This window comes from Anguilla rostrata, chromosome 13, assembly GCF_018555375.3.
Source record: "Anguilla rostrata isolate EN2019 chromosome 13, ASM1855537v3, whole genome shotgun sequence".
Lineage (NCBI taxonomy): Eukaryota > Metazoa > Chordata > Actinopteri > Anguilliformes > Anguillidae > Anguilla > Anguilla rostrata.
The window spans coordinates 33228810-33253818 of record NC_057945.1 but is presented as its reverse complement, the minus strand read 5'-3'; the positions used below and the strand labels follow the sequence as shown (position 1 = coordinate 33253818).

The window sequence follows — 25009 nt, the reverse complement described above, 5'->3', positions numbered from 1 at the left end:
GAAGAACTAGTTTCGCTGGCATGCCCAGATTTTTAATAAATAGGTTAATCCGTGGTTCAGCCATAGCACCAGTCAGTCATTCGACAGGTCTTTCATAGCATAATAGGTGCCCTGTGAGTAATTTCATAGCATTAGCTAGTGGTCTAGTTCTTTTAACAAAGGTCTTTTTTTTTAGCTAGGAAATAAGGCTGATAATAATGTAATACTGTGGTGATCTTATTTCAAGGACCAAGGGTCACAATTATCATTTGGCACGTTATTCAGAGACAAGGCTATTCGATGCAAATGTAGATACGTCGTCTTCGCAGTTAGCAATTCAATGTATAGTAATGTCATATTAAATTAATTTTGAGATTTTACTGCGTCACACCTTTGGAACCTAATACTGTCGTCAAACAGGTCTGAGCTGTGGCTTCCCGGATAAGGTGGACTTTGGCTGCCAAGCCTTTTCCCAGACGTCTGGCCTTGCTTTATGGCCACTTGTGTCCCCCCAGCACTGCATGAGCTGCCTTGCTTCTTTCAAACGTGACTGTCCTGGATCTCTCCGCAGCTCTTGAAACAATTGACCAATCAGATCCTCCAGTTTACCGTGGCTAAGCTCGGAAGCACATGCAACTTTGCATTGATGCCTACGGATAGTATTCAACCCTGTCAAACACTATGGAGCACATCTGAAGGTTAGATTATGTACTTGATGTTTGCACGTGCAGTACCTCTGGTACTGGTTTGGAAGTAGGCACTTAAGACAGACAATATGGTGACCATATTTGTTATGCATTCCAACTAGTGTGAATAATTCTGGAAGGGTTCAGTAAATATCAATGTATGTAATTATCGATGTGTAATTACACAGACACATGCTGAGCATTGTTAGAGGGGGTGCCCTTCCTCCAGGTGTTGAAAAGTTTCAAAATATCAATTTTGAAGATGTCAAGGAGCCAATCTGTAAAGCTCATAAAGGGCACATTACATATATTACATTACAGGCATTTAGCAGACGCTCTTATCCAGAGTGACTTACACAACTTTTACATAGCATTTTACATTGTATCCATTTATACAGCTGGATATATACTGAAGCAATTCCGGTTAAGTACCTTGCTCAAGGGTACAACGACAGTGTCCTACCCAGGAATCAAACCGGTGACCTTTCGGTTACAAGCACAGTTCCTTACCCACTGTGCTGCACTGCCGCAATAAAGCAATCTAGATATGTTTTGTATGGGGCTGCTGGGTGACTTGCCCTGTTAAGGCACAGTTCTAGTACATGGATGGGTCCCATAATCTGATAATCAATCTGAATTTTGCCATTGTGGACTGCGAGGTGGCTGCCCTACACATTTGGCTCTAGTGTCCCCCAGAGATGTGTGGGTTAAATTCAGCTGGAATCATTACTCACCTGCATCCACTGCTAGTCGGTCGGAGGACCACAGGTCTGCATGTGGAACTGCACCAGGTGAAGTGTCTTCCTCCGACTCATGTAGCCCGATAGCCTGACTCGTGAACTATGGTGCGATAAGCTGTGGCTTCCCTGACCCCCCCCCCCCCCCCCCCAGCTCTGCAAGAGCTGCCTCCCTTCCTGACCTCAACCCCATCCAACACCTTTTGGATCATTTGGAAAGCCAACTGCGAGCCAGGCCTAGTCAACAAATCAGTGCCCGACCTCACTAATGCTTTTCTGGCTGAATGGAAGCAAAGCCCTGCAGCAATGCTCCAACGTCTAGTACAAAGCCTTCCTAGAACAGTGGAGGTTGTTTTAGCAGCAAATGGTGGACCAACTTAATGCCCATAATTTTGGATGAGATGTTGAATGTCTGGTGTCCACATACTTTTGACCGTGTAGTGTACATTTAGTTTTGATGTTGGTCATTATTTTTTATAATAATAATAATAATAATTGTATTATATAAATATATTTTTAATGTGCATCTACTTGGTGTGTCTAAACTACTAATTGCAACCGTAATTGAGTGTTTTGGGAGTGACGTAGTTTTCCAAGGTTCTCCAGCCTGACCCTGGAGGTTTGCATGGTCCATTGGTTTTTGTTTTCACATTAAAATCAGCAACCAGTTCAGACCCAAGAAACCAGGTGAGGTGAGGTTAACTGTATAGCGTACTGCTTTAGTTGATAAATGAGCTGCTCAGTAACAATAAATAAATAAATAAATAACCACAAAAAAAAAACAGCTGACCCTGCAGCCCTTCGGGACCAGGGCTGAGAACACCCTGCATTGTATTTTCTTTAGTATGACTTTAGGATCCGCTCTGGATCCTTTACCTCGGGCTTGCTGAGGCCAATGCACGGCAGTTTTGCAGTAAGAAAATACAGTAAACAAGCGACTTTTCTCCTCATCTTGTGCGCATTTGGGGAAGAATCTGCTGGACTTTGCTCAGATTTGCATACATTTCATGGAAGGGACTTCCCCATTGTATTCCCCAGTTCTCAGGAAGGCCGGAGTGGGTGTTTCGTGCAGAAAAAAATGTCTATTGAACAAACAGCACAGCAGCCGCTTCACACATATTTACTGGGTCAGATACACTATGACTCAGCGCTTTTAGAAAAATAGAACTTCATTTGTTCAATTAAGGGTGTCATGAAGCATTTTCGTATTTATACTGGGTTTTCTAAATACTTTTTTCCGACATTCCTGAAACCTCTTTGGAAAACAGTGTTTTTGGTATGTATTACAACCATATGTGCAACAAAATAACAAAGATGAGAGAGGCTTTCTTGTTTTTAAAGTAACATTGTATGTATTTAACCTTCTGGTAAGGTTTTACATGCAACTGAGCAGGGATGGACCTTCACAAAAACCACTAGTCAAATTTGTCTAGAATTACTAATGTTAAACATTTTTTCCCCAAGCTGTCCACTATCTAATCTAAACAGCAACACCTGATTCAGAGCGGGATTACCATTTTACTTCCTTGAGCCTTATCTTTAATCTTGTATGGTTGGAAGAATGCACCACAATTCTGGTCACACATCCTAGTTCATCCTGTCCTGGGTGATGCTGGTGTATTAATGACTTCTAATCCACATATTTGTTGCACCATGGTTTGCGATGATCACATTTGTTGCATCGTGGTTTGAAATTGTTGTAAAAAAAAAAAAAGTGTTGTGCTTGATGCCCTGCGATAGACTGGCGACCTGTCCAGAGTGTGTTCCTGCCTCTCGCCCAATGCACACTGGGGTGGGCTCCAGCACCACCTGCCACCCTAATCAGGAATAAGCGGGTATAGATGATGGATGGATGCATGTTGTGCTTCGAGCATTAGGTGACTGTCTTTTTGGCAAATTACACCCATCTTAGCCATACGTGTAGCATTAAGCTCAGATCTAAGACCAATACAAATAGCTTGACCTTTCTGACAATGGAAGTCCTTTCAGTGATGATTGTTCCACAACTTCAAGGAAAACTGTTTGAGGATTATCTCAGCAAGTACTCTTGAAAGAGCAGGACATGATATAATAACATGCTGGCTGCATGGCAAAAAATGATAAAACTATCAAAACAAATGCTTTTCATTCCAGAAAATCTGTGTGCATTTGTGTCGAAATCGACACATTATGTTTAATTTGTCAACTGCCATGGCCATTGGAGACAAACATCTGGTAGGGAGTTAGTTATGTTCTTTTAACTTTTAGACATTTGTGAGGGAGTATTTGGATGTACTGGACATGTTTTCTTTCTTTTAAATCCATGGAATCCATTTTGTATTTCGTGTTATTAGGTTACAGATATCCAGATCGCTGTTTACAGCAGCCGGGCTATTAGTCCACTCCCATCCTTGTTTAGTCGCAAGTCCACAGACACTGTTTACAGTGTACAGTAAATGTGAAACCAGCTTTCAGCGTCAGCTCATATGTAACTGATTAACGGGAAACAACAACAAGGGACTAATTATTTTAGCCACTTCCAACTGAATCCTGTTGTTTTTTTTAAATACATTTTTTAGGTTTCAGCTTTATTGGACAGGGCAGTGTAGATTGACAGGATGAATGGGGAGCAAGAGACATACGACAAGGGTCGCGCAGTCGGATTTGAACCGCTGAAATCGCAGCTCACTTTGAGTATGTGGCCAGTGCTCTACAGGCTGCGCCACGAGCCGTCTTGTTGTTAAGCAGTAAAATGCTATACCTGCCAGTGCTGTGAGAGTGTTAACACTGAATGGGCATTAGAGCTAACACAAGAGCCTGCTCACTTTTCAGTTCAAAAACAATGCATGTGATCTAGTGAGGCATTTTGTGAATCATGTCGTGTGTGTTTTCCAAAAGTATATCCTTGGTCACCTAAAAACCGAAATAAAATTATTGATGATTTCTTTATATGCACAAAATGTGAATTTCTATGTCTGTTTATTGGTGATTGTGATGTTAATACTGTGTCTATTATCACATTATCAAATTTTGTTCTTCATTTAAAATGATCTGGGGAACAGGCGTGGAACAAATTACACAGAGAAGGATAGACCTCATATTATTTGCGGGATTCACAAAATGACAAAATGTGAGAGAGAACATCTCCAAATTCCTCTCCTCAATGAAGACAAGAAAAATTCCTGTCATTGTACCAACATTTGTAATAATTAATAAGTATTACATACTTTAAACTCACTTTTTGTAAGTAATGGCATGTGGCCTCATTGTGTATTGATTAAATGATACATTTAATGCCAGGAATTATTGATTGTTAATTTTGTGTACATGCAATGTCTAATTTTATCAACAGAATGAAAATTCAAACTAATTTGAATGGCTACTTTGAATTTCAGTGTTGGATTACAGTATGCTTATAGTGTAGCATGGGTTGGCAACAAATATTTTAATGAAAAAATAAATAAATACAAGCGGATATTAAGCACAGAATCTCAAGAGACCCACGGACTGACTGGTTCCCGGCCACTGGTTTAAAAGCTCAGGTGTCCCGGGCGTTCAGTAACTGACAACAATGGAACCTTTAAATTATGCGGGGAATAAAGTCGCCCACTATAAACAGCGAGCGAATGTTTCAATGACAAGGTTTTGAATGGAAGGCGACGAACCCCTTTGTCAGACGCTTTGAGCTGAAATTTTGCGCCAAATATTTTCCCGAGGCATTCTCTCACTCCCGTAACTCTACTCTCACGAGCAGCGGTGGGAAACTGAAAGGGGAGACCCATTCATAAAAAAACAGGCTTAATCGACGCAGCTGTGGTCAATGGAGGCCCCCGACAATACCGTCACACCGGTAACCGGATCGGGCCAAACGTGGGGATCGCCACAGGTTTCGGTGGCAGGGAGTCTTGACTTGAAGGTGACTGTGGGAATTGTTATGCAGGTCGGTTGGGGGACGGAAGGGGTCGAAGGGAGGTGTTGGAGAAGAATGGGAAGCGCACGAGAGGGCGGCGGATTTGGCGTGTCAGGTCCATGCCACAACGTGGTCATTGGGATCAATCCCAAGCCATGGACCGCTGAGGCAGGAACTTTCCATCCTTTACAAAAAAAAAGAAAAAAGACAGGTACCAGTGTAGCATAGTGGGTAAGGAACTATGGTCATTAGTAACCAAAATATCATAGGTTCAATTCCTTGGTAGGACACTGCCATTGTACCCTTGAGCAAGGTACTTAACCTGCTTTGCTTCAGTATATGTCCAGCTGTATAAATGGATGCTAATGTACATGCTAAGTAAAAACGTTTTGTAAGTCGCTCAGGGTAAGAGCGTCTACTAAATGCCTGTAATGGAATGTAACACCGTAGAGAGATAACAAGAGATTGTTATCTCAGAATTTCTAGGGATATCAGTGCCATTGCATAAAGGACAATGATCCCTCTTTCTTAGTTTAGAGATCGGTTTATACATGCAGTTGGTGAAAGTAACAGATTCATCCATAATCGAACCCTACCTGTAGGGTTTGCCCAGAAAAAAAGCTGCGTCATTGTACATGTTGGAGTTTGAATACCCTGTAAGCATTTACAACTGATTATTGTGAAATGTAATAATGCAATAACTTCAGCAGGGACAGCAATAAGAGACAACAATTTAACCAGTCCTCATCCAAGTGAGAACCTTAAAAAAATGTTAGTGGCTTATGGGGGGGGGGGGGGGGTGGTAGATGTAGCAAGGGGTGGGGAGGGGGTTAGCGAGTGGCTGGGGGGAAGAGGAGGGAGTGTTGGGTAGCTGTGTTGTCTTACATAACGTCCTCCAGTTACAGACTTTTGTTTTGCAAGTCAAAATGAAACCACATCTCATTTTATGCGGCAAAGAAATGGGTCTTTGTTTTCTGTGGCAGACCCGGTGTGACCAGCCTGTCCTCCTCTTGAAAAAAAAGAACTTGCTGGTCTGGTCTGGTCACTGCACCCATCACCGGTCTTAGCTACACATTCTCTAGGTTTAAATAAACAAATGTTGTACATTTCATAATGTTAATGGAAATATTACAAAATTACCCTGTTGTAACCAGGAATAGGAATGGTGGTGTTTTGGACAAACTTTTCTGTGATATGTCTTCTGAAAATAAGTTGTTGTTGTTGTTATAAATAAATGTTTCATTGGGACTGCCTCAACCAATTCCACAAAATAGTCCGCATGATGGCTTCATACTTCATAGATTAAAGCAGAATCGTGTAGCTTCATATTTTCCAGTCGTTGTTTCCTTGAGCCCGTATGGTTCCATCGCATGGAGTATGGATCCTGTATGATTCTCTTTGAAATCATTTTTTTGATGAGACTACCAGCTCTGCGGTCAGAAACCACTACCTCAAGTCCAGTAAATTTAAGAGAAACTGCAGAACTATAGTGCTGTGTTTCCCTGCTTGCATGGATTGACGGGAGGGCTTCCAAAACAGAGCCATACCACCAAACATAACTGTATTGCCTTTTAAGATTGTCAATCTCAGTTAATAAAGATTCAAACTTCGATGACAGTGGTCATGACAGAAGTGATTTTCAGTAATCCAATTTTTATTAATGTGCCATTCAAGATAATGCTGCTTTTGGTGTTTCCTTTGTGAGTCACTCAACTAGATTACTTGGGAATTCTTTATAAAGAGCATTATTACTAAACTGTATTATGGCATCAGCTACATAGTCTTTTTGTCACAATTGATCCACATTTGTCTACATTTTCACAGTAATGTTTGGATTAGACTCTGTAAAAATCTGCTAGCTTTTTTATCTCCAGTATAGTCAAATTATGTTTGTTGGGAGCAGCTTTGTGTTTATAATCAGATTATCAATATCTCTCCTACTATCTTAATAAAGGTAGCTAGAGTGGCATTAGAACCACCAGGTGGGACAAAAGTGAATCTTTTCTGTTCATGAGTAGTCTGGACAGAGGTACAAAAATAATGCCTAAAAAAACTTATAGCAGTCTGCTGTTGGTTTGAAGGCAATCACTCTATTGGTGGGACCATAATTCAGTTCAATCCCCTGTTTAATACTCCCTTAGTGTTGTGTGAGATTATAATCTGAACTGTTTATTACTACCCATTTCTACTGTAGAGATTAGTAGAGATACATTTTTGTGATTTTGCTCCTGTACTATATATTTTGATGTCATTATAATAATGTTTTTTTAACAAATGTTTTTTTTTTTAAAATGCATTGTGGAGTGCAACTGTTTAACACACTTGTTGCTTATTAACTGTGTAAATTAACCTGATGAAGCTTTGGTGAAGACTCATTGCTTGTGGTAAGCATATATTTTATGTGGAATGCTGACTGCGAATTGGAATGATGGGGAAATATTAACTACAATACTAAATACTAACTACAGGAATTATTATACCCCCTACCACACGTCACACACCACACACACACATATACACACACACACACACACACACACACACACACACACACACACGCACACACACCTCACCTGTCCTCCGTAACGCCCCACCCATGCTACAAGAGCCACGATATGTGGCGCCTAGGCTTGAACAAAGCTTGTATTATCCTTAGAGTGCTTGTAAGCGCCTGATGCGACAATTCTCTTCATATTTTGTCTCATTTCCCAGGCGAGCGTCTGGTGTCGGATTTCATTTTGCATTGTGTGCCCTGTTTGCAGTTTGCGGTTTCTGTGAATCTTGCATAATCAAATATAATGTTGTGTGCAGCAGCATTCCGGTATGTGACTGGGTAACAGTTTTAATCCTTTCTGTTGACCATGAAGGCCTCCCTTTATTTTCTTCTTCAGAATATGAAGACAAGTGAGCAACAGCGCTATACTTTCCACTGTACTTTTTGAAGACAAACTGCTGTTGCTGTAATTACATTACTATCCCTCGTGCTTTGGAACGAGGAAGACATATAGGCGGCAGGGTAGTACAATAGGTAAGGAGTTGGTCTTGTAACCTAAAGGTCATAAGTTCGATTTCCTGGTAGGACACTGCCGTTGTACCCTTGAGCAAGGTACCTAGTACCTAAGGCTTCAGTGTACACCCAGCTGTATAAATAGATGCAATGTAAACGCTATGTAATAAGTTGTGTAAGTCACTCTGGATAAGAGCGTCTGCTAAATGCCAGTAATGTAATGTATGTTTAGAGCACTAGAGCCCCATGCACACAGTTCTCTCTGTATTATGCTTTCACACCCAAAAGGAGAAGTCAATTTCGACAGGCTTTCGGGTCAAAAAAAAAAAAACCCAAAGACCCTCCCGTCCGTCGCAACTCAGAGCTCGTTGCCAGACGTCTGTTTATACTTGCCATTGTCCTGAACCCATTTATTTATTATTTCTTCGGAAGTTGAGCAATCGCTCAAGAGGAAGACTCGTGCCCGGTGTGTGACACGAGTGATGACACCGTAAAAAATGGGATCGTTGCTGCGCAGAATAAGGTCATGCCACACGTTCCAGTTTCATTGTGTCTGCGCGGTATGACTGTGGGGTTTGTTTGGGCGGACAAATTATCCACCGCCACGCTGAGATCCTGCTCTCCTTTTCAGCAGTGTAGCTGGAATCCAGCCAGCTGGCTGACCAGGAGCACTGCGATAGCTTCTTTTTCCCAAAGCGCCACATTCAACGCTGGCATCTCCCCAAGGCACGGCGTCGGCCTACTTTTCAACAGCCGTCCAAGGCTGTGTGGTTTTCCTGAAGGAAACAAGCTCCATTATTACTCCCGTCTACCCCTGGTTGTTTTTTTTTTAAATTATCAGCAGTGGTGACAGGCTAGTTCTCACTTTCAGGCTAATCCTCCCCCCACTTTACTGTGTCCTTGTGCGGTTATAGCTAGTGGGCTCAACCACCACAGGGCCCTTTAAAGCAGGCCGGCATCAACAGTGCTACTGGGCTAAGCTAACACAGGTCAGTGCTGCAAAAACAGAAGATCGAAACACCAGGAAACCGAACTGAGACAGCAAGGATCACTACCGGGAGAAAAGCGCACCATCTCCCAAATCAGGGGGAAAAAAAACAGATCAAGCTATGGTTGCATCTCCTTTGGCAACACAAACACTAACGGGTCATTATGTATTAGACTGGTGTAGATGAATGGGGGTGTGGCAAGTTCCATTTTGATATTGTCATGGCAGGTGCAAGGTAGGGCAATTGTTCAACACGTTATATTTCCCGCAGCTTCAGGTGTGGCCCGGGTGCGACTGCACAATGGATAATCAGAGCTTTTCTCTTATTAAACATTCAAATGTCCAGATTTGCATCAGGTGAAATACATGAAACTAGAACTGGGATTTTCGTAAATACACCCTTGTTACGTCCCTCATGCCAGTACAGTCATGTTGTTTTTAGATTGGGAAACTGGCAACTTTTGTGATGATGTGGACTGCATGGAATTACCAGCAAGCTTGTGTTGGTGACTTGGTCCAGTCGACAGCTGTGCCCAGTATCTAATACTAGAGGCTATAGTCAGAATGACATCATCTGCCAGCAGTAAACATTTTAACTGAAACTGCATTTCTCATGCACAGCAATTATGCGCGCACCCACACACACACATATATATATATACAGTATACTATAGCTACTGTAGCTACTGTAAATTTGTATCTGATTGTGTTACTTTGTTGTCTTTGATGCTACAGTGCAAATTCCCCCCCAGGGATCATTAAAGTACACTACTACTACTACTGTTTATTACATTATTGGTTTTTATTACATAAACAATTTGAAATGGATTACATTATTGGGAGTTATTACACTATTGGTAGTTTATTACGTTATTAGTTGCTACAGGGCTACAAAAAGCGAAGATATTGTTAGAGGGTGAATTATTTCCACATGATTTTAAAAACTTTCGACAGGTCAGAGCTGTTTTGGCGGCACGAGGGGTACATACATACCTACATACATTACACAATATTAGGCAGGTGGTTTTAATGTTGTGGCTGATCGGTGTATATATATACATATATATATATATATATATATATATAGTGAGCTCCATAATGTTTGATTTGGCTCTGTACTGTCCAACCTTAGATTATTAATCAAACAATTCACATGTGGTCAGATTCTCAACTTCTCAGCTTTCGTTAAACGGCATTTTATGCATTATGATTAGAAAATGTAGAAAATGTACACGACCTCCCCATTGCCAAATTAAGAAAAAGTATGTCTTTGTCCCGAACATTACAGAGGTCACTGTAATATACAGTATATAATAGAATTTTTTTATGAATATAATTTCTAGTTTTCAATAACAATTGTGATACTGCATGGGCTGTATGACAAATAAGTGCATGAATTTAGGCTCCAGTGCTCCTTATGTGAGTACGGGTGACTTGAAAATCACAGGGGCAGTTCCCAACTGGGGAATAAGAAGAGAAAAAGGTTCTTTGAAGTCCAGTTTTTTTATTCCAAAAGGCCAGTTTTTTTTTTTTTTTTGGAAGTCCCAAGGTTTCTTTTTCATTAATTTAAAGTGTTCATTATGCACGATGCATCGCTGGTTGATTATGTCAGCAGCATGATTGGTCTCCAGAAGATCAATACCAAATCATCATGCAGTGGACAGCATAAGAACTTCATTGCTCTCGGGATAGAAAAATCTCAACTGAATCAAGTCAGCTTAATATCATAGTATTTGGTTACTTTGGCTCTTTCTGTGTCATACAATTGCCAAAAAGTTTTGGTTGCAGGGTCTTTAAAAAATATTGTTTCAATTTGAAGAAGTTCGGTTGCAGGAGTACTTTGCGCCTCAGAGTTCCTCGCCTTCTGTCGACCCATCCTGAGGACTTTACTCACCAGTCAACAAACATATTTATCAGTGAACCTGAATTTTCTCAATCCTGGAACTGACTCACACAATGAAACGTGTTTATTACTGTTTGGAATACCGCCTCCGATTGCTTTACTGCATTTCTGGAAACAGGGCCTCATCATGCAGAGAATATCACTGGAGGTTGATCCCTGGCAGCCTTATTGCTCCTGTATCAGTAGACAGATGACCCACTATGACCGTAAAAGTTGGTTGTTTTCGGCTCTCGTTGGCAGTTGTTGTTTTTTTCTGTAGATGTGCTCTACTGAACTACAGATTTAGTGCACTGCAGCATATGGAGTGTAAGTGAAGATTGGGCACACTCACTGTCATGTCAAATTAATACTGCTCCAGGGTGCAGGTGTTGTTCCTGTGGTAGAATCCTCAAAAAAAGTGAGCACTATGAGTCAGATTTCTCAGTATGATACAGATATGTCCTGCTCAATGCTTAGCTCTTCACAGATCTCCTAGCATTTAGATTTCTGGCTGGCCATAAATCAAACAAACACACAAAGGAAGCCTTGCCAAAGATACAAAGCTTGTGTTTGCCCTGTTGATGCAATATACTGTAGGTGTGGGCAATTTCAGGATCACAATCCGTGTTCCTCAGAATGGCTATTTTTGGGCCGTATCATGTGAACACGATTGAGAAACCTTTTTAAAAAGAGTATTGTATGGAGGTCACCATCTTGTTTTATTTTTGTTCAGCATGTGAGGATGAAATCAGGTGTTATCGGAATGGCAGCTTGGCACCACTGCCTCTCATTCATCATGCTTTTGTTTCCAAAGGGAGGGTTGTTAAGCAATTAAGGCTCGGATGCTGGTAAGCCACATCGTCTGTACACAAAAACACAATAAGCATCCAGCCGCGAGCCGGTTCCAGCTAAAATAATGTCTGATAAGAGCCTGTGTATGCTGTGCTGATGACGTCAGTCAGCGTGTTTTTAAACTTGTTTATTGCGATGAGATAAGCACTCCCCAAAAAGATAAAGGGTTGTTTTATTTCTCACCAAAGGTTGGTATGGCAGAGTAACACAGGCTTGGTTATATGTGTGAGCACTAACCTGCTTGTTGACATAGGCGACTGCGTGGCATAGGTCGTTTAGGACACTGGATTGGGTGGCTGCAGGTTCAAATATGAGGACCAGCTCTGGCTGTGTGCACTCTTCAGCAATGTTCTCAAGGGGCTTCAGCAAATCTTGCAAAATAAGGTTGTGGTACAAGCCGCCCTAGACAAGTGTTCTGCAGCACTGCCAAGCAAATGTTGCAATGTCACTGCGCATATGCTATAAAATACTGGTTGTTGTAAAAGTATTGACAGTATTTCCTCTCCATTAATTATTTTATAAATTTATGTTACTAAGACGCTTGTCCTGTTGCCATGCAAAATAGGCACTGCAATTAGGCATTGAAATATGTTTTTCATTTTCCCTTTATCTGTCACAGTAGCTACTAGCATTTGTAGTTCAAGTTTAGATGACGACACATACTAACTATAATGTTTTTAATAGCATAAGCTATTAAGTCTGGGTTCCAGATGAGCGCCATTTTGTTTGCTTAGTACCCTATTTCAAACTGAGTCCTTCCTCCAAGTTTCATTTTGTAGTGCTACTTAGAAAAGAGAATGGCAATGAGGTCATAACATTTGCATATAGTCATAGCACTATGAAGTACTGATTGGGCTCTATTGAATGAAAGTTATTAAATCAACAATAGGTGGTGTCTAAGCAAAAAATTATTAAACACAGGAGGTGCAGTCTCAAACTAATTATGTGAAGAATGAACACGCAAACATTATTTCAATTTTGAAATTGAATTAATGGTTTTGAATTAAATGGTTGGGTGTGTACTGACACAATTTCATTTTTAAAAATGTGAAAAGTGTTAACAGTGATGAGAATACGCACGAGAATTAAAGTGAGGTTTACGAGCAGAGAACAAAAAATGCAAACACTGACGTGAAGTGACATAATGGGATGTTGCTATCGTGACATACAGTCTACAAGTGTCTGGAATTCTTTAGGAGAAATACAACACCACTCTTCAACAAGAAATGAACTCATGGTTTGTGTAAAGAAGTGGAATTGGCTTCCTCCTGTGTCACTCCACAACATTCTAGTAACGTTTGACTGGTGATTAAGAAAGCCATTACATAAGAAAAATTGAATTGCTCCCCAAGCCAATGGGCTTCTACTGGGTCTGTGAATCGGGGCAATGTCATTTTGAAGGATCCCCCTCTCTGCAGAAAATAGCTGCTTTAAAGGGATGGTTCACTTTCTGAACTTTAAAAAATATTGTTTCAGATTTAGTGTATGTTTCAGTTGGCTGAGGATACTTGATTTCTGACGACCTGCAGGCTTTATAGTACAGTACAAGGGCAGGTTTTTTGTGCTCTAAAACTAGAAAATACACTTCAAGTTACTCCAAAGCAGCGTGTCCCCAAAAATGAAAAAAAAAATAGAAAAAACAAAAGAAAGTCAACTCGTAACATGGGGGGAGGATGATCACTCCACACAGTCAGCCAATGCTTAACATTGGGCATGTCTTCTAAAGCGCAGACAAACTAGATATCCCCGATTGTGCCCATTGCGAAACCACCAGAACTGTTCACTATTGGAACCACAGAACTGCGGCTGGAACACTCCCGCTTCCCTTTCTTGTTTGCTGCCTGTGTGTAGGTTGGTTTGAATAATTAGTCTTTATTCTGTAAGCCCTGGTGATTTATAGCAGTTTGTATTCAATATGTGCACTGAGACTGAGGCTGTACTCCGGTTTGCTGTCGCAGGCCGAGTCTGTTGCCGGGGAGTTTTGTAGAACTGCTAACAGTTCATCCCAAGGATCTGCTGTTTCTGTAAATATTAATATAGGTTGGGTAAAGTGGAGCAGGGCTTTCAGCACGGTAGATGAATTAGTGCTTTAATAAAAAAACAGGCCATAACTGATAAAGTGGTTATATTGCAGGGGAGCTGTGTCAATGTAGGTTTACTGGAAACTTTGGCTTCTTGAGATAAGGCTGCACGTGAAGCAGAATTACACGTTTTTAAATGAGCGGTTGAATGAGCCGATGAAATTTCCAAGTGTCCCGCATGCAAAACATTTTTTTGGTAAAATAGTTGGGCAAGAATAATTCTTCTTGCTAATGCAAAAGTTCCAACCCAGCCCTCATGAGGGTGACCTCCTGCACTACAGTTTAACTCTCCATGCTTTCACTTTCACCCTTGGACTGCCAGTCATACCAAAGTGTACATATTAAATAAAATAGTTTATGGAGAAAAAAAACATTGATTTTCTCTTTGTGGTGAAATCTGTGAAGAAGGGTGGGGTGTTGGCGGAGCGGAGCACACTATAAATATGCCCCTCGTAGCATTTTTGCTTTACGTCACTGCACGGAGCTTACCGTCAACCATTAATGATCTACAGGTCTGCCACCAAGCTTAATATGCATATTTGCAACATTGTGTGTGTGTGTGTGTGTGTGCATGAGAGAGAGAGAGAGAGAGAGAGAGAGATCAAGAATCTTGATTTTTATATCTCATTTATTTGAATATCACACAAAGTATACTTGCAGAAATAAATAAGCAGTAACCTTAATTTACTGAGAGAGAGAGAGAGCGAGAGAGGGAGAGGGAGAGGGAGAGGGAGAGGGAGAGGGAGAGAGGGGGAGGGAGGGAGAGAGAGAGAGGAAGAGAGTGTGAGAGAGAGAGAGAGAGAGGGAGAGAGAGAGAGAGAGAGAGATAGATAGATAGATAGATAGATAGAAAGAGAGAAAGTGAGAGGCTTTCGGCTTGATAAACTGAAACCATTATTTCAATACAACAACCCTGCTCCTCACCCTCCTCATCTCCTCTCTGAGTTTTTTTAATCTGTGTTGTCAAGGTGAGATCATATCAATCAAAAATCTGGCCCCTCCCACAGATCCTGGATTTACTGGCAGCCTGGTTTTGAGTTTCCAGTAAGTTACGTGCAGCGTTCATTCTGGCTGCCCGCCAATTACACCTGTTAAACAGGTATGTTGTGCTGGGTCCAAAAAGGTTAAAGTATAATACTCTTTATTTGGCTCATGGTGTTTGTGTGTGTGTGTGTGTGTGAGAAAGAGAGAGCGAGAGAGAGAGACAGAGAGATGTTTCTGTGAACACATTTTACCTGTTGTAAAAAAAAAAGAGATTTTAAATCTCAGCGAGACTGTGAGTCAAAAATGGCGATTAAATGAAATGATGTGGAAAACAGGTTCTGCATGCGCAGCAGGCAAACCACCTCATATAAGAAAACTGCAACCGCTTCCCATCACTCCCTTCCCACGCAACGTCATTTCATAATCCCGACACGGGCAGCCGCGTGCATGTCCTTAACATTCATGCTTATAAATTATCCTATATACATTTTTTTTATTATTATGAATATCTTTTTTAGTATCTTTTTGACCCATTGTGTCACACACAAGTTATTTACATTCATGCTTTAACACTGGAGATTAACCAATGGCAATTGTACACTTTATCCCACTCCGATTAAAGAATGTAAATGTCCTAAATTCTTAAGCATAGCGGCAGGTAAGCTTCTGTTACCAGCTACCTGGAAAGCCGTTTTTTTTGTTGTCAGACTGGTCTCTCCAGCCTTTCCCACTCAATCAAATTCCAGGTCTCAAAGGCGAGAGAAAGTAATAGAAAACTATTTGAATAACACACACACAGGCACATTGACAGTTTGACCCTCAAGCAAGAGACCTGACCTAAATCATTTCTGCGAGCGTTCACCTGCGCAGATAAACTGCGCTGCAGGCTCAGCACGCGGCACCGTTAAACTTTGCGCTCCGTGGAAAAAAAACGTGACAAAGAAAAATGATGAAATATAGTCGACTGATTTGATAAGAATGCAAAGTATTCAGCTAATTCACGTGAAAACACTACCTAATCTGAGAAAAGGGAATTATGTTAGGGAACCGCATGGGCTTTCTGATAGACCATAAGGCTGAAGAGCACTAATGTGGATCAGTGTAGTTTTAAAAATCTTTCCTCGGTGAGCAAAAGCCAGAATCTAGACATCTTGAGGGGTGGAAATCTAGGTTGATGTTTTGACATAAACAGACTAGACTAACACCAATGCAGCTCAGGTTTAACCCAGATGTAGCCTGGCTTCAGCCTAGTCAGCTAGAAAGCTTTCACTTTTCCATCAAATGTAACAAAGTTTTCACCTGAACACCTAGATGGCATTTCAACGACTCAAAAAGGTGTGACTTATCACCACGATATCTTTGAATGTTCCCTTTCTCTTCCAGTTTCTTCTCTTTATTTGATACAATATTTTTCCTTTGGTACTGTATATTTCTAAAAAAAAAATTTAATTAAAAAAAAAACCTTATTTCTTCCTCCTGTACGGACGTTGTTCACTGCTTTATTCTTAACTGGAATGAAATCTCCCTCTTCACATCACACAAGATTTATTACAAAGGAAATGTGTGCCCTCTGTAAATGAGGTGCTGGTTGCAATTAAAATGAAAATGAAACAAAAATAACTGGGATAAAAGTATTTCATACTTGGTGGTTTCAGCCCAGTTTCCAGATACGAGTACAAACGAGTAAGAAAATATTGACATTTGTGGGTCTGAGGCCTAGAAGATCTGCGTCACTTAGCAAACTAACATAAATAAATACATGTAGATGCCAAAGCCGCTGAAGTGCTGTGGCCTTCTCCTGTTTGACAATGGACAACAGTCGAGTAAATAAGTGTCCATCTTTAGTCTGTGGAACGTGCTGAATGACAAAGTCATCACGAGCTGAACTGCTGCGCTCCCAGTGGTTCGGTTTCCTTTGCGATATCACTGGTAATGTGAACTGGAGCGCTGACGATCGTCTCTTTTATATAGCACGCAAAACATCCACCTGTCAGTCGTCCCAGGAAACTTTGTTTTACTTGGTTGATCTGAGCACAGTTCATGTGTTTTGCGCTCTCTACTTCAGTTCATTGCTCTGGATTAGAGCACCAGCTGTGATGTGTAATGTAATAAAATGTAATGTCATAGTAGGGCCCTTTCACATTCACCATTAGCATTCAAATGGCCTTTCATTCTTATTCACTCTGAGAGAATGTTATCCTCGGGACATGTATGAACGCAGGCTGAACTGGAAGTAGTGAACATGAAGCCCTATCATGGAGAGGTGCATTTGCATGCATGTTTTGTTAACAAATTCAGAGCAGGATTCAATGCAGATGAGGTATATTTTGTGCTTGCTTCAACTCTCTGTTAGAAGCTCTGTCAATTGGTATTTTTTCGGTACATAAACAAAACATTTTTTTTCTCAAATAATCTTTATTAAAAACATATCTGAACAGTACAAAACAATATGGCACACATATACATAAAGATATCTTTAAAAATACAACTTTGAGGTTTAATTCTGGCATAACAAAATATTGAATAAAAAAAATCAACAGACCAGCTGAATAATATAGTTTCAAATCATTTAAAACACAGTCCATTGATTCAAAGCATCGAACATGTCCTTCTTTTTAGTTACAGAATATTCTTATTTATCATTTATGTAGGTTTTCTCATTGAGATTAAAATCTCTTTTAAAAGAGAGACCTTGTATATTAAAAAATACACACACACACAATGCTGAATTGATCTACTTCATATCATCAAATAATTGATTGGTAGTATTAGTACATTTGACCAGTCGTGTCCTGTAAAATGTAAAAATGTAAATAGAAAATGGAGTGGGTTCCACCATCTTGACAAACGTTGGTATCGCCATGTCATACTGGTACTGTACCAGTGTGAGCCATTTGCTTTCACTGGATGTATTTTCTGCATGGGAAAGCTGATCTTTTTCCACTTCAAACACCTGACTTTCACTTCAAATAACCTGGAACCTGAGCTACTGGCATCACTGCGTACTGATATTGAAAAAATATGTGCAGACAATTTCTGTAAATCTCCGGAGTGAACAAGGACATGCCAGCATGCCTTTTTGGGCTCAGGAAGTCCTACCAGCAAGTACTAGACTTGGCAGATAAGAGTTTCACCCACACGGAGTATTGAAAAGAAATAATAATAATAATGAAACTTCATTATTGGTTCATACAACCTACTTTAGCCAAAATGGCTTACTTGTTGCTGCAAACACCACCCACCGGAGTGAGGGAATATACGCAGTCGAGTCTGAGTATCTTTGGCCCTTTTGGCTGGAGTTATTCCATCTGTAGGCCCATTTCTGAGTCCACATCTGTGCAGGAATCCTTCTCGTTATTCCACTCCTTCCTTCCTTCCACTTCACATCGCAACGCCCACCTCTCCCAACTTCCAGCCGCTCGAGTTCTTCCCGAACTTATACACCAGCCTTCGGCCGTCCACCCGCTCCAAGATCTCCCTTTTGTAGTAGTACCTGCGGGATGGAGAAAAAAAAAACGAATTAGTGCTACTCGTCAAGCCTTTTAGAGTCTACGTTACTTGTTCAATTAATAGGTTGTCGTGACGATGCCACCCGACTGTAAGTCTCTGTTTCAGGCACACGGCAGCTCACCTCATGGCACGGCTGAGCTTCTCGTAGGTCATGCTGCTGTTCTTCTTCTTCTGCCCCCACAGCTGGGCCACGGCCTCTGACTTGAGGAATTTAAAGACGCCCTCCCGGCGGTCCTCCCATCTCATCAGACCGTTGTTCTGGTCCGGGTGGATCAGGATGTCCCGGATGAACTCCCACAGGTGTGCGCCTCTTGGGGCTGTAGGGGGGGGGGGGGGATAAAACGTCAACCCATGGCCAGACCCAGAAAAGGATAGGTTGGTTTTGGTGTGTGTCTCTGCTATCTCTGGTTTTGACTCAGATATACATAGTTCCACATATGATCGTATTTGGAGCAGAGTCACATATATTGCGTATTGTCGTGAGGGAAACGTGTCGAGCTTTTAAGAAGCTGAACAGGAGAGGGCAGCAGGTCCTAGTGAAGGACTGCAGTGCTATTTTGCTGCTACAGATGACATTTAGTTCTTCGGCAGATGTCATGCCGTACAAATGGAAAATGACTCAAGTATGCCGCCCCCGGGTAGAGGAGGCTTACCAGGCCAAAAGTGCGAGTGACCTTTGCGGTGCCGCGGCAGAACTTACCGTGCTTGTTTTTCTTGGCCTCGATGAAGAATTCGGAGCCCCGGCTGAGTTTCCTGGGCCTCCCCCTGCTCCTCTTGCAGGGCTTCAGGCCTTCTTCCTCCATCTTGAGCTCCTCTGTGAAAAGACGCAGCAAACAACAGGACATGACACCTCTGGATCCGGCTCGGGATCAAACAACACTGATAGGTAGCTCCTCCGCAGTCTCGGACCTCAATAAAACCCTTTCGATTGCACCTGCCCGCCACTATCTCTGTGGGTTACGAAACCTCAGTGCGGGAATTGTGGAACCATAAAATGTCACTTTTTCAGGGAGGGGTTTTTTGGGAAAACGAACGTGAGGTGAAGGTTTATCTTAAGTCGACGCTAACCGGGGAGTTTATTCTCGTAGTAGTCACTGGGGCTTGGTTTTTTTTGAAGGTGTGCGCACAGACGTCGGACTTTGGGTGGTAAAGTAAGGCGTTCCTAATGCATACGTGCCGGATGGAGCTAAGGCTTGAGCCGCTCTTAAGAAGCAAGCTGCACTTTGTCCAGTTCACTGCGCTGAGAAAACACAAAAAGGTGAGGTGACAGCACTCACTTGCACTGAGAGGAAATTGCAGATCTGAGAGTTCTGGGTCTGAGTCGCTTCCTCCATATTCGGGGGAACTGGGATTCAGGAAGCTCAACGTTCCTGCGAGGACAAGAATGAAGACATGAGTCACGTGAGGTTCGAATTTCAAATTTCATTTATGGACCAAGATCTCCTCATCTTGGTGCGTACAAGACTGGGAGCTCCCTGCTGCTGTGCCGGGCCACATTTAGGGCTTCCTTTTTGACACAGTCTTGAAGTTGTACTCACTTGAGTGTGCGCTGTCCAGGCTGTCGGCCGAGGTGGACCCGGATTCATAGCCATTATCGCTGGAGGGTGTCAAAGCGCCAACCATGTCCCCACCGACACCGGGGTCACTCTTTTGCTCCTCTATTAAAAAAATACGACAAGGCCCAGAATAAGAAAACACATCCCTGACAACTCTGATGAACACAGTGATTGTTCACAGCTTGTAAACAGTGCTACCCTTTTGTCTTTTTGCGACAGCGATAGTGTTCTTTCTTGCATCGTGACTTGTTTTCTCATCGCTCTTGCAATGTCGCCCTCCAGGTTTTACAGCCGTGGGCTAGTTTCTTTTTTTATTTTTTTGCGACCTGTTGTAAAAGCTGCTGTGCTTACGGGTACGGCGATAAGCCTCTCAGACACAGATAAGTGGAACTGAAGCATCTGAACGAAGTGTGTGTATCTGTGCGGTCCGCAGTGGTGAACTTGGAGGGAACCACTGTATGCACTTGTAACCAGGGCGACACCAGGGATTTTGTGCCCCCAATGAAATAATATTGGGCCCCACCACCCAGATAACCATATGCTGTAATATTTTTTGAGGAGCACTGTCAGTCAGTGCACTTGGAATCTTCCTAGCTCTCTGACCCTCCAACCCCATGCCCCCACACCCCCTCACCCCCAAAGAACCACCCCCCTAGCCCATTACGGTGCCGCTGACTTTACCTCCATGCACAATGACTGTGCTCAGGAGTTTGAAGTCATCCCCTCCAGGCATGTTCAGAAATTCTGGAAAGTCATCAAGTAGGATGTTGAGCAAGTCGTATGTCGTGTTCAGGTCTTCCATGCCTGCAATCACCACACAGTCATTAGAAAAATGCAACGAAGCTGACAGCGTTTGTGATCTCAATCACCAATAAAAAAATGTAATTACAAAGGTCCAGTTGTAAGGCGGCAGTGGCGCTGTTGGCTTTGTCTGGGTTTTAATTGATGCCTTTAAACCAGATTCTTAGAATCACCACACATGCATATTCAACCTGACCAAAGCATTTTATTTCACACAATACTGGGAAAGCATTTCTCTCCATTGTGGCTCAAGTTACGACATTTAAACACTGAGTGCAACCTTAAACCTTTAATTAACTGAGAGTAATGCTCCTGCCCTTGGGCGTCTTTTGTTCTAAGATAATCTTTACATAATTCACGAACTTTCCCTTGGTCTATTTATTTACTCCTTCATTTACAAATCTGGCAGCTCTTTTAAGATGGCCCACTGGAATAAGGGCTGGAGTGTAAATGGCATCAAATTTTTGTTATTTTCCTCTGCCTTTTTACCCCTTTTTTTCCTGTGCTCTTCCCCCCAATGCTGAATTCTAAAAAAAAAGGCCAATTTTATTTTTGACAAGCTATCAAAGGATGAGCCCATACAGGGTAATGAAGACTCAGTCCACCGTTTTTTGTGTGTTTCCTAAGGACTATCTACCAACAGACAGCACCGGTGGATCAAAAGACATCAGCCCACACCCTGGCTCTTTGTCTCACCGTATTTGGCCTTTAGCTCCTGCAGGCTCTGGTACAGCCTCTCTCCCAGGGGTCCGAACATGGACAGCAGTGTTTCGCGGGAGAGCTGGCACAGAATGGGGCCGTCCATCGAGCAACTGGACATGGTCAGCGTGCTGGCGTCAAACTTGCTCTCTTCGACGTGGTAGCTGATCCACTCCAGAACATTCTGTTTGGACCAGAACTGGGGGGCCGACTGGTACCATTTAAGGGGCCCTAAAAAAAGATAGATCTGAATATCAGTAATGCACACAACTGTTTTTTTTTTTTCTTCTACAAGCATGTATGGATGTTAAAATAACGGGTTCACTAAGGGCAACTTGTGTATATTTGTGGAACTAGATTTATTTATCTCAGTCCTAGTGGAAGTGCCGTTTCACAGTTCAACATGGTATCTAAGGCATGATCAGATCCCCTGGCTGCCCTGTCAAAAGTTCACCAACAACAACTACAGAGGCAAACAGCAATTGATGGGCACCATTACACCGACTGTGGGTCTAGGCATTGATCCAGCGCGGAGAACAATGATGCAGCCAGTCCCCTCCCACGGCTTGTTTGCTCAGGCATGTTAAAGTCAGGTCCTGCGGTTTATGGTTTCGGTGAAATGGAATGCGTGGCCGCACGCTTATCTCCTCCCGTGGTCAGAGGCTGTTAACCTAGTTGCAGGGCTGACACCCGGTCGGGTCTCGTCACGCCAGCGTCTTATCGGATAGGCGAGTTAAACATAGTTCGAAGGCTTTGTTTTAAAAACGACAAAAAAAAAATCGCCCGCGTTCCCGGTCGTGATGGAGATGAGGGCGGTTTAGATATTTTCCGACCAGGTTAATGATTACAAAACAGACAAGATCGTTACAAAGATCAGCTGGCCACCTGAATTTTTCTGATTACATTACATTTATTATTATCTTACATGTGTGTGTGTTAGAAAACAACCCCACAGATTTGGACATTGGATAGCAAGCAGTAAACCGTCTAAAGTAGTTAACATGGTGACTGAACCTACTTGTAGTCACACCATAAGTATGCTTGCTGATTGTGTCGTACAAATGAGTTGGGGAGTGTGAATATTGCACGGTATATTCAACGCAGCAATCTGAAGAAAATTTTGATTTTGTGAGTTCTCTTACCCAGGAAATCAGTAGCAAATTGTAAGTTGGCCATCTGTGGATCCCTCATGACTGGAAGAGCCGTGGCTGGTGGAGCCAGTGGATGCTCCATTGCACCAATCTGGTACATCGTCCAGTTGGCATCAGTCAGGATGCTGCTGAGATCATTGGATGCCGACATCAGATCTGTTTGTCAAAATACGAAACGTACATGAGTCTTTAAAAATGTGAAATACATTTTATTCCAAGATATAGAACATATATCGTATAATGATGATGAAATTTGGGTGGTGGAACTGTTCTTGCAACTGTTGCCTATTTTTTTTTTTTTTTTTTGCGTTATTCTCAAAAAACAGTGAAACCTGCTGTCATGTTAATAAAGTACACATTTTGCATACACTACAATTGCTTCCATTGTATTTCATTGCACATTGCAGAATGTATTAGTAGTATAGTATATTCTACTTTTACACATCAACAATATATTTTACACTCACTTCCATCCAAAATGGTCCTTCTGAATGTTTTAATTTAAAGTCATTTTTAAAAAATCTTATGTAACTATTCTATTTCAAAAGCCAAATGGTGAGTTTTCAATTTGTCTGTGTATTATTGTTGATATTTAGTACACAGATTTCTGCATGATTACATATACTGAGACAGACCTTAGACAACCAATGAGTGCAAAAAGTTAACGGTTCTGCTTACCTGTTTGGACAGGCCAGTAGAGAATGGAACAGCAAAAACAAACAAACAAACAAAAAACCAATTCTAACAAAAATTAATCCACTTTGTGAAGTTTGATTCCAGAGATGTTTCTGATTCTGCTGACAGTTACTCTGCTGTAAACGTTTGAACCGAGGCTGTGAGGTGCACTTGTTGCTAGCTCTACCTGTGAGCTCTACCTGTCATATATATAGTAGTCTCCGGGTGGTGGTGGGCGGGCCCAGGTGAACGTGCTCCGCGGCAAGAGGAGAAATTCCACAGAAGCACTTGGCATGAAACACGCCCCTTTTTATGGAAAGCTGAAAAAAGGAGAGAAGAAAAAAAACAATGGTAACAACACAAACCTCCCCATGCCCCCCCCACCACCTATGAAAATATCTTTCCATTATGCATCCTAGGTGCCCCTGAGCTGTGTATCTGAATACACAAGGGCTCCTCTGGCACTCTGCTACTTTGCAAACACCGACTGCTGTTAATCATTACACCAGGCTACCCTTGAATTGTCAACAGGTTCTTTGGCTGGCATATAGATTCTAGATGCAGAAACCTGCCCGAACGTTAGCGCTCAACAATCTCACGCCATTGTTTTTGCTCAGAAACGGTGAGCTCATCTGTGCCAATATTTACCTCGCACCAAATGGGGTGTTTTAACATTTTTTTTCCTGGTGTACGTCCACACACTTTGATATGTGGGGAAAAGAGGACCGGCTTAGCTAAGGGCTAAAACTGAACTGAGGGATGTTTACTCACTGCTGCTGTCAATCAGTGCAAGTCATACACTCAAGACTGGATGAAGAGAAAGATTTTCCAAAAAAAAAAAAATGTACACAGAAGTCAAGATCCAGAGAAATGAATGAGTGCATATGATAGATGTCCAACCCTCTCAGGGCAATCCTTACTGGGGGTGGGGGGGGGTTCCCTTATTCACCCCAATTTGGAATACTCCCATGGCAAATGTATTCAGTTCAATACCCATCAGTTCAATACACATACTAACAGTCACATATCCTAAAATGTGCTTTTTACATTTTACAACCCACCAAATGAGATGCCTAAATTCCTGTGCTTGCTATCACCCTCTATAAAAAAAACAAGTGAGCTTCCCTGAGCTGTGATGTGTTGGAGATGAAATCTGACGTTTTCATAGAGGCAGTGATCTGGCTTTTTGACGCACCCGCCAATTCTGTTATATTTTCAGAACATTTTTCAGGCAAAGACCCTTGTTAACAAAGAGTGTGCACTGTGTGTCTGTAACTTATACAGTTCCTTTCTTTTCCAATGTTCCTATGCAGCCGTATTAACATTTTATAAGCTACCGGACCTTTGTATGCCAGAAGCATTGTTGTGCTTGCGTGGCAAGCTCACTGCTCACACCTTGTGGCTGAAGAGAGCACAGGAAAGACAGTCGTGGCAAGGGATCACTTCTGAGGAACAGTAAAATGAAATCTACTCTTATTGTTTATACTGCTCTTAAATTAAGCCATTATCATTTATTGCCAGTATTTGTATTG

General features: G+C 41.9%; 1 protein-coding gene and 1 long non-coding RNA gene across 3 annotated transcripts in view; one reads left to right on the top strand and one right to left on the bottom strand.

The window, feature by feature from the left end:
* The window catches only part of LOC135237861 (uncharacterized), a 43418-nt gene that overhangs the window by 15349 nt on the left and 3060 nt on the right, over positions 1-25009 (top strand). The window contains exon 3 of one of the 2 annotated variants that reach the window (XR_010324947.1): positions 21580-23177. The exons of the other annotated variant lie outside the window; for it this stretch is intronic. This is a non-coding gene — a long non-coding RNA (uncharacterized LOC135237861). Of the gene's footprint in view, positions 1-21579; positions 23178-25009 lie in introns of those variants that run through there. 2 annotated transcript variants of the gene reach the window in all.
* On the bottom strand, positions 17487-22953 carry elf3 (E74-like factor 3 (ets domain transcription factor, epithelial-specific)). Its single transcript, XM_064305382.1, has 8 exons — positions 22794-22953; positions 21649-21882; positions 20833-20955; positions 20134-20253; positions 19873-19965; positions 19296-19409; positions 18717-18912; positions 17487-18578 (listed from the first exon to the last, which is right to left on the bottom strand). The coding sequence occupies exons 1-8, from the start codon at positions 22951-22953 to the stop codon at positions 18467-18469; spliced, it is 1152 nt and encodes a 383-aa protein (XP_064161452.1). The 3' UTR covers positions 17487-18466.

What these genes read in the sequence shown, in the direction of transcription:
- elf3 (XM_064305382.1), bottom strand. Translation starts at nt 22,953, where the DNA reads ATGTCGGCATCCAATGATCTCAGCAGCATCCTGACTGATGCCAACTGG. An exon ending in CCTGGACAGCGCACACTCAA is followed by an intron (nt 19,966 to 20,133) that starts GTGAGTACAACT and finishes TTGTCCTCGCAG; the next exon opens with GAACGTTGAGCTTCCTGAAT. An exon ending in AAGCTCAGCCGTGCCATGAG is followed by an intron (nt 18,579 to 18,716) that starts GTGAGCTGCCGT and finishes TCCATCCCGCAG; the next exon opens with GTACTACTACAAAAGGGAGA.